This window comes from Chrysochloris asiatica, unplaced genomic scaffold (assembly GCF_000296735.1).
Source record: "Chrysochloris asiatica unplaced genomic scaffold, ChrAsi1.0 scaffold00025, whole genome shotgun sequence".
In the NCBI taxonomy this organism is placed as follows: domain Eukaryota; kingdom Metazoa; phylum Chordata; class Mammalia; order Afrosoricida; family Chrysochloridae; genus Chrysochloris; species Chrysochloris asiatica.
Genome location: NW_006408543.1, coordinates 19,541,501 through 19,551,608, shown reverse-complemented (window position 1 = coordinate 19,551,608; position 10,108 = coordinate 19,541,501). Strand labels below are relative to the sequence as shown.

Here is a 10,108-nt window from a genome sequence, read left to right as displayed (position 1 = left end):
CAGGGTTTCCAAGGCTGTAAATCTTTATGGGAACAGAAAGCCTCATCTTTCTCCCGCGAAACAGCTGGTAGTTTCGAACTGCTGACCTTGAGGTTCACAGCCTAATTTGTAACCACTACGCTACCTTCCAGACAGTAGGGAGAGAAAAAGACAGTGCTGGGCCAAGGAAGCAGAATGAGATATACAAGGGGACTTCAAAAAGTTCATGGAAAAAATTTCATTATTTTTCAATTCCACTTTTTCATGAACAGCCCTGGTGTGGCACTGTAGAATAATGTACTGGAATGCAAGGTCATTTGAATAGCAAGGTCAGCAATTCAAACCCACCAGCCACTCCTTGGAAACACTATACAGGGTTGCTATGCGTTGGAACTGACTTGACAGCACTTAACAACAACATATATGCACACCACATATCCAAAATAACAAGTACGACGCCAAAGGAAATGTAGGAATTTAGGATGGATGAAAGATAAGTTTAGAAAGGCAACAACTTCTAAGACCAAATGTTAGACATTCAGACTAAAGAGTTTTGTGTTTGTTTGTTTGTTTTTTAAAGAAAAACATAGTCACTACAAAGTTCTCAATAAATCATAATAGTGTTAAAGAAAGAAGTTTCTTCTTTTAGCCTTTTAGTGTTGGAAAGAGTTCATTACCTAAAGTACAAGCATTGTATTAATCAACTCTTCTGCCCCTTGACATTCTGCCATTTCTAGTCAGAAGAAGGGAAAAAAAACCTTCAGGAAAAGAATTCCCTAAGAACTTCTGAATGATAATGAAACATCATCTTCGATATGACCTAAGTCATTTTAGTACACAAATCATTATTACTACTAGTTCTATGTGGAAATCAAAGTTTAAACCTTTAAACGTTGGAAGGAATCTTGAATTTTGAAATCCAAATATTAAATATTTAATGATGTCTTTAGAGATGGCATAAATTGGTATCAAATTTTGTTAACTATTTCCTTTTTAACATGAGATATCCTTCTTTGGTTTAAGAAAGTATTTTGTTCCTAGAAATTCTTCCCTCAGTAGAAAAGTTATTTTCAATAGTTATTTGGAAAAGTTATTACTAGAAACCTATAAACAATCACTCATTAAAAATAAAAGTCTCAAAAATTATTGTTTTCCCAAATAAATCAAATACCTCTATAAAATAAGAGCTGAAAGCAGAAATAAAAAAGGCTTAGATGAGTAGCTGTAAAATAGCAAGATACAATAAAAAATGTATGGTAGATAAAGCATCAGTAGATACAGCCCAAGAAAAAGTGCAAGTGAAAAGTAAAACAATCACAGGAAAACAAGCAAAAACAATGGATACAAGACCCACAATGGACACAAGATCCACAATGGACACAAGACCAAGGAGAACAAACATTAAGGAAAATAACAGAGAGACATGGTGGGCCAAGTATGCAATTGAAATAGAAATTTAATAGACTTCTAACAAAAGCATAATCAGTGTTGTCAAAGAAAAAGACTATGGCTCAAAAATGTTAACATTTCATCTATTAAATAATTTTATTCAAGTATGATGGCCCAGAAAAAAACATCGTTGAACCTAAGAGCCTAGAGGGAATATAATTAAGATCTGCAATGGAGAATAAACTTGAGCTAGGCAGCATTGTAGGATAAGGCACTGGGCACCACAGTTGGGTTGAACCCAAGGTCAGCAGTTCAAACTCACTAGCCGCTCCTTGGAAACTCTATACAGGGTCGCTGTGAGTCGGAACCGACCCCATGGCACTTAACAACAAACAACAAAGCAGAAAAGATGTGTGGTACAAGGCCTGGAAACTGAGTGCTGAATCCAGAACTAAGACTAAACCATATGAGGGAATGATGATTATGGACCAGAATGTGAATGCTATGATATGCTGATAATGTATTAAAACACATCACACACTGCTTTGATTCATGACAAAATTATTAAAGTAAAGATCACCGGATCAGGTAGACAACAGATTTAATGAACAACAACCCCAACCATGGCTTAACGCTGTCAGTGTTTCCACTAGGTCATAAAGTAAAATGATTCTTTAATGCCTATGTCCCAAGCCAAGATTTTAGTTTGTTTGTTCTTTGAGTTGGCTTATAAAGTGAAAATGAACTCTAAGTGTCTACCATTTTCATTGCTGATTGCTACTCTCGGGTCTATTTTGCATTAGCAGAAATGTTTTCTGTACTTTATAATGATCTACTTTATAGATCTTAAGGAGTAAATAAGGTACACCGGATTAAGATGAAGTTGGATTATTTGTGAAATTTATTTATCGTATCAATCCAAAGTATATACAAAGATGCTATTGTAGTTGCTTTTGTAAAATCAGCTAAGGTGGTTATTGTCCTCTAGCACTTTGTATGTTTCTAACCTCAACTTCTTCACTCTTACTCAATAGCTTGTACAACAGCACGCTTGTGAATGACGTAACAAAATAAAGTTCAGCTATGATGCCACTGCGAATGACAGTGAATGCATGTTCTTACTTCCAATAACCTGCTTGGCGTTTTTCTATTGGGGGAGCTGGTTTCTGGCAGATTTCCTTAATGGTTTTTATCTCAAATGGCTGGTCCTGCCAGATGTCCCCTAATCTCCATTCTCTCCTTCTTCATCAGTATCAGAAGCTGTATTAATGGGACACATAACTTCCCAAGGAAAGCATGACATTTTCCAGCCCCTGACTACAACATATGACCTTGGACAAGTTTGATCGCTGGGATATATGGAGAGAAATCTTTCCTTAATTACTTAAGGAAATTTTTATTTATTTATTTAATATTTCCCTTAGGGTTTCCAAGGCTATAAATCTTTATGAAACCGATTGCCACATCTTTTTCCTGCAGAGTGGCTGGTGGGTTCAAGCTACCGACTGATTACAGTCAAGCACTTCAACACTGCACCACTAGGGCTCCTTTGCATTTCTCAATGTTGTTGGTGTTATCAGGTACTGTGGAGTCAGTTCCGACTCACAGCCACTCTAGAAACAACAGCACAAAGCACTGCTAGGTCCTACACCATCCTCACAACAGTTATGTTTGAGCCCACTACTCAGTTGTTGTTGTTGTTAAGTATCATCAAGTCGGTTCCTACTTGTAGGATTTCCAAGGAGCAGCTAGTGTGTTGGAACTGTCAACCTTGTGGTTCCCAGGCCAGTGCTGATCCTACAGCCCCACACCAGGAATTCATCATTACTCAACCTTGTTGTTAAGTGCTGTTGAGTCGGTTCCGACCCATAGCAACCCTATGTAGGGTTTTTGAGATGAGCTTGAACTGCCGACCTTGTGGCTCAGACTCACTTTGCAGTCCAGCGTATTAACCCACAGTGCCACACCAGGGCTCAATTGTAATGACTAATTACAATTGTTTTTCCTGGATCATGACAATATGTCGTGAGATAAAAGTGCTCATAAGTAGAAATTATCATAAGTTAAGTGTTCATAAAGCTGAAACACAATTCAAAGTAAGTGGTAAACCATGGGATGAACCCACAGGAAGAGTCTGGTGACTTACCTGAACACCTCAAGAACAATCCTCTCAGGTAATTTGGGAGCCACCTGCTGAAAGGCTTTCTTGAAATCTTCCACAGTTAAAAATCCACGATCTTTTTGAAAACAAAAGACAAAGTATTCACTTAATTCCATAAACCCTATGAACTATTAATTCTCTCTCTCACCATAATATTTGCATGAAGCTTCATTTTTAACATACTATCAGAAGACAAATAGGAATTTATAGTTGATGTTACATACAAATAAGACAATCCAAAATTGTCTCCTTGGAAAAGTTAAAAGTTCTGACCACTGGGATGAAAGTAGAGATATTTATGCTTAAAGAAAGGAGTCTATCTTCTGCCCCTTTCCTCCTAACTAGTAATAGCGACCCTGTATAGGGTTTCCAAGGAGAAGCTGATAGGTTTGAACTGCTGACCTGTGGTTCACAGTCCAGTGCAGATCCTACAGTGCCACACCAGGAGTAACAAACTTGTTGTTGTTAAGTGTTACAGAGTTTGTTCACTTAGTGACCCATAGTGACCCTGTATAGGGTTTCCAATGAGCACTGGGTGAGCCTAAACGGCCAACCTTGCATTTCAAGCCAACTTTGCAGTCCAGTGCATTAACTCACAGTGCCATACCAGGATCCAACTAAACTACTAACATATAAATAAATATCCAGTAAAACTCTCCACTTTGGTGCAGCTGTGGATGACCTCAAAGGTTACTTTCAGCCCTTAAATTCACTGGCTCTCTGCGTCCCAAAGAAAGGACTAGAAGACATATGCTACAATAATGCCCTGGGCTTTCAGTCTTTGTGAATTGCCAGAATAATTCATTTATGAATTTACCTTTGTTTCTCATTTGGCACTAGAATTATGGTCTCTTAGTATTTACAGTGATACCCTGGGCTCTTTAACTGTGATCCACGGGACTTAGGAGACAGAGAAGAGTCAACTCTGCCATTTTCCCATTGTTGGCATGTGCTGGTGCTGTTACTCTCACCTTCAATGTGCAGGTTCCTCACGCAAGCTATTTGAAGTCACCTGTCCACTTTGTAAGGATTCGTTTATAGAAACTAGGTAATATAATCTTCAAACCCACTTTATCAGGTAACATGCATCCATATGTTAAAAGCAAATGAATAAAATGTTACCGTGAAGTGCCAAGACCTCATCACATTAGAGTCACAGCAGGAATCCAAGGAGAAGATAAAGGGTCTCCCACATTTCCACAGATGGCCCCGGGCCCGGATCCCCATGACAACACAAACAATCATAAATTCAATCATATAACTGCAAATACTACTTCTGCCTTGCACCATGGCAAGAGTTAAAGATCACCACGGAGGAATCAATTCCCATGAACTCCTGAAGTAATAGCTCATGAATATAAGGAGTCCCTGATTTACAGTGAACCATACTTAACAACTGTCTGGTATTGGTGTGTGTGGACATCTTATTGTTTGCAATGTGTATGCCATACAGTGCTGCAGTATGTCATTTGTTGATAGTATCATTCTCAGATGTTTACTTGCAGATGCTCAATGTTACGATTTACTGTCCATAGCCAGCTCGGGTAACAATAATGGCAACTAAACATTAAAATTAGGTATTTGACTTACATTCAGAATTGATATAATGACAAAGTTATAGGAATGGAACCCCGTCGGAAGTCATGGACTCCCTGTAAAACCATCTTCCAAGTGAAGGTATTCCCTGGCTTACAATGTACTCATAGTAGGACAAACCTTATTTACTGATGAATGTTTGTAAAAAAAAAATTGTACATCTTATCATTAGTAACAAGCAGCTCTGATAGCGTAGTGGTTACTAGTTGGGCTGACCTAAAGGTTAGCAGTTCAAAACTACCAGCTATCTCATGAGAGAAAGATGAGGCTTTCTGCTCCTGTAAAGATTTACAGCCTCAGAAACCCTGTAAAGGTCGCTATGAGTCGGAACTGACTCCACACCACCACCACCATCATTAGTAACATGTATGTATTTCTGTGGTTGTTAATTGCCATCGAGTCAGTTCCAACTCATAGTGACCCTGTATAGGGTTTTGAGGAACGCCTGGTGATTTTGAACTGTTGACCTTGTAGTTAGTAGTTCAGTGCTTATCCTATAGTGCCATACCAAGACTCCAATATGTATGTATATGTTTATTTGTAATGTTTATATGTAATGTTCTAAGCCCCAAAGACAAATAAAGACTGGGTTCATAAAGTTACTGATAATGAAAGATGATAATAATGTAAAACATTTTTGATGTCTGTCAGAACCGCTTTATGAAGTAAATCATTGGGACGGAGCCCTTTCACACATAACTACCACCACCACTATGTTGTTGTTGTTGTTGTTGAGTACCAGGGAGTTGATTCCGACCCATAGTGACCCTGCACAGGGTTTCCGAGGCTGCAAATCTCTTTGGGAGCAGAAAGCCTCATCTTTCTCCCATGGAACAGCTGGTATTTCGAACTGCTGACCTTGAGGTTTGCAGCCCAATTCGTAACCACTACACTACCAGAGCTCCTTACCATACAGCCTGTATATCGTAGATTTTATTTGTTGTGATGGTTGTTGTGTGCTGCAGAGTCGGCACTGACGTATCACAGTCCTGCATGACAAAGTAGAACAGCCCCAAAGTTGATTTCAAAAGCAGGGTTTGTGGTTCAAACTCACCAGTTGCTCCATGGGAACCCTATACAGGGTTTCTATGGGTCGGAACCAACTCAACGGCAGTCATCAACAACAACAACAACAATCTTTACAGAAGTAGACTGCCATGGAGCAGTTGGTGGGTTCGAACCACCAAGCTATCAGTTAGGAGTCGAGTGCTTAACCACTGCAATACCAGACATCCTTACATTTAATATACTAAGTATATAATCACATTCACGGTTCCTTAATATCTATCTTTTTCTATCAAAACACTTTAAAGACACTTACAGTGCCTGTCGAACGCTGTGAAGATATGTCTGATTTCACTCCAATACAGTTGTGTTTCCTTCTTTTTCTTTACAACGTGCAAAAAGTCCCCAAGTAAAATACCTAAAAGGTGGGGAAGACAATTTTCCAGAGATAACTATCTTCTTCTTGAAAAGAAACAAGAAAAGAAAAAGGCATGGAAGACAGGTAGTAAATATCACAGTGAATTACGCTTTAGCTGTTATTTTAGTAAACACTATCTACTCCTCCTAACGGAGTCCTGGTAACATAATGGATTATGAGGTGGGCTGTTGACCGCAAGGTCAGCTGTTCAAATCCACCAGCCACTTCATGGGAGAAAAAAAAATGAGGCTTTCTGCTTCCATAAATATTTACAGCCTCAGAAACCCCATACAGAGTCACTATGGGTCGGAATCGACTGCTCAAGCACGTTAAGTACTACCATTAGCGACTCCTAAAGTTCTATAAGGGAGCTCTGGTAGCGTAGTGGTTACGAATCGGGCTGTGAACCTAAAGGTCAGCGGTTCGAAACTACCAGCTGCTCCGTGGGAGAAAGATGAGGCTTTCTACTCCCGTAAGGATTTACACCCTCGGAAACCCTGTACAGGGTCGCTATGGGTCGGAACCGACTCGACAGCACACAACAACAACAACAACAAAGTTCTATAAAGTATAAAAGACCATTTTGCTCTTGTAAAGTAGATCCAATAAGTAGCAAAAATGGTGGACCGAGTTTATGCTGCTTTTTAGAGGATGAAGGGATGACGACCTCAAAACCATGTGACATTCCTCCCTGTAACAGACCTAACAGGCAGGCCTGAAAGTACTTAGGAAACAAGGCCTCATAATTTTTTCTTTCTTTATGCTTCTTTGATCCCTTTTGTCCAGTCAGATGTCATTACGGCAGGTTTTTATCCAACTGGGAGATGGGGTCAAAGAAGTAGTTTCTCAAAAGTCAATCCCAATTGCCCGCCACAGAGAAAGGTGGCGAGAATATTACATAAACAATAGAAGCTGGCACTATCCCCAGCCCGAGATCTACCCCAGCAGCCTCAGGCTCAGCTTCTTGTGACATTCATAATAAAAGAACCCAGCGTGATAATATGAGATTAGAAACTGTGCTTACAAAGTCTATTAAAATGAATTCTAATGTGATCTTTGTAGTAGGTTTAAAAGTGAAGCCAAGACTTTTAAACATTGTAGTGAACTGAGCGGGAAACATACAAAAAGAGCAGTTCATTTTTAGAAGTCAGGACTTCCATTAAAAAAAAAAAAAAAATCATTCTATTTTAAAAACAGCCCCAAATCATGCAATAACCATGTGATTTGTGTATGTGTGTTTTTTAAGCCACATGATAGTTTTTGAGAACATGGATTCTTTTCCTTTGTTGTTGTTAAGTGCCATCGAGTCAATTCCGACTCATAGCGACACTGTAAAGGGTTTCCAAGGAGCAGTTGATGAGCTTGAACCATCCACCTTGCAGTTCAAATGACTTTGCAATCTGACGCATTAGCCCAGAGCACCACACAGCTTTGGGTGAGGTTGATACTGAGTTATGTTCACTTAAAGCACTTCCAAGAGCTTAAAGAATGTAGAATATTGTTTTTCTTCATTCTCCATGATTTTTGGTTTTGTTTTTTTTTCTGAATTTGGAGTTAAAGTCAGGACTTAGAAACTGAAAGAATAAATCTCTTTATGTTTTAAAAAGGAAGGAATATGCTGTTGTTAAGCACCGTCAAGTCAGTTCCGACTCATAGTGACCCTGTATAGGGTTTCCGAGAAGCAGCTGGTGGGTTTAAACTGCTGACCTTGTGGCAAGTAGTCCAGTGTTTATCCTACAGAAACTCTTGTTGTTGTTGTTGTTGTTGTTGTTGTTGCTAAGTGCTGTTGAGCCAGTTCTGACTCATAGTGACCTTGTAAAGGGTTTCCCAGGAGCAGCTAGTGGGTTAGAACTGTCAATCTTGTGGTTAATAGTCCAGTGCTGACCCTACAGCTCCACGCCAGGGCACTGTGTTAAGTTCTAGATAAAGAGAGAAGAATAGAACATGCATGGGACAGACAATCATGACACAGGTTCAAATGTTAGCTAACACATGGTTACAAAAGTGTGCTCTGAGGGAAACAAGATGCTGTGACAGTGTTGTTAGGGTAAGGGAACAGGAGGAAAACTGCTAAGGACAATTTACTGGGATCGTGGAAAAGCGGCATTGGGAAAAGATCAATAAAGCCATCAAATAAACTTCCAAATACAAAGAACAGAGGAGCAGGATGTAGACAAGAGATAGAATCTATCTCCTTCTCAGGCAGGCAGAATATAAATAACATAAAACAAAAATGACTGTCTCCTTGTGTGTCCGGAACCCAGCGGGGCTTGTTCAACAACCAGCAGGGGTTGTTAACCATCAGCTACATATCAACCTCTGCCTTAACCAGTTTTCAGCGCAGGCGCAAAACCAGTCATGCCAAGTTACCCAGACGCCTCTGCAAAGGGATTTATCTTGAAATCTTAGATTGCCTCGTGGACACCAGATGTGCGCTCAGCATGGGAAAAAGGACAGACGGAAGTGACGCACAAGAGTGGAACTACACAAATGGGGAAATCTGGCTCCTTTTTGAAAAAAGAACCACTCCCTACAAATGCATGTCATGCTGTAAGCACAGGGAGATGTTGCTGTCTATGGCCCATCTCTCTTGAAGGGATTTCTTTTCCTGTAATAAAATCTCTTTTATACTGTAGTTCAAGACTTCCTAGTCTTTTGTAGTCCAACCCAGTAATAGGGTCACAGGACTCCTGTGGAGAGTAGACTCCGGGCCAGGAGAGCGCTCCTGGAGGAAGTAAGAGTTAAGCTAAGACCTAAAGGATGAGAAGGTGTCAACTGGATGAGAAGAAGGAGAAGAGCATTCCAGGCAGTAGTAGAAACAGCCATGAGGAATGAAAGCAGAAGAAATGAGAAGAGGCTATTGTGGCTAGATGTGGTGCTATAGGACCAAACACTGGACTGCAAACCACAAAGTGGGCAGTTCAAACTCATCAGGTGCTCCTTGGAAACCCTATACAGAGTCACTATAAGACGGAACTGACTCAATGGCACTTAACAACAACAATTGTGACTAGAAGGTAATGAGCAAGACAGACATACAAGTTGAGGTTGGTAAAGGAGACAAGGGCCAGAACACACGGGCCCTTGAGGACCAGGGTAAATAATCTGGGTTTTAGTCAAGAAACACTGGGAAGTCAATTAGTTCCTGAGTGGAGCTCGATTACTATTGGAAAGACTGGCAGTTTGAACGCACCTCAGAAGAAAGGTCTGCTGATATGCTGCCTATAGGTCACTAGAAGGAAGTGGAAAACTTCATAGATCACAGTTCTACCATGTACATGTGGGGTTGCCTTGGTGGCAACCAACAACAGCAGGAAGTAAATAAAATCTGTTTCATTGAGAAGTTTGGAAGACAACTATCTGGCCGACTGATTGGAAGAGATCCATATTTGGGTCTATTGCAAAGAAAGGTGACCCAACGGAATGCAGAAATCACCAATCTCTTTGATATCTCATGTGAGTAAAGTTTTGCTAACGGTAATACAGAAACGGCTACAATCATACATTGACAGAGAACTTCCAGAGGTTCAAGCTGGATTCAGAAGAGGCCGTGGAATGAG

At 40.1% G+C, this 10,108-nt stretch overlaps 1 protein-coding gene across 1 annotated transcript in view; it reads right to left on the bottom strand.

Annotated features, from left to right (window-relative positions):
- The window catches only part of EFCAB11 (EF-hand calcium binding domain 11), a 266,624-nt gene that overhangs the window by 228,300 nt on the left and 28,216 nt on the right, over positions 1–10,108 (bottom strand). The window contains exons 4-5 of the mRNA XM_006839581.1: positions 6,447–6,548; positions 3,515–3,605 (exon numbers count right to left, since the gene is read on the bottom strand). Of these exons, the coding sequence (XP_006839644.1) occupies positions 3,515–3,605; positions 6,447–6,548 (193 nt within the window). The remainder of the gene's footprint in view (positions 1–3,514; positions 3,606–6,446; positions 6,549–10,108) is intronic.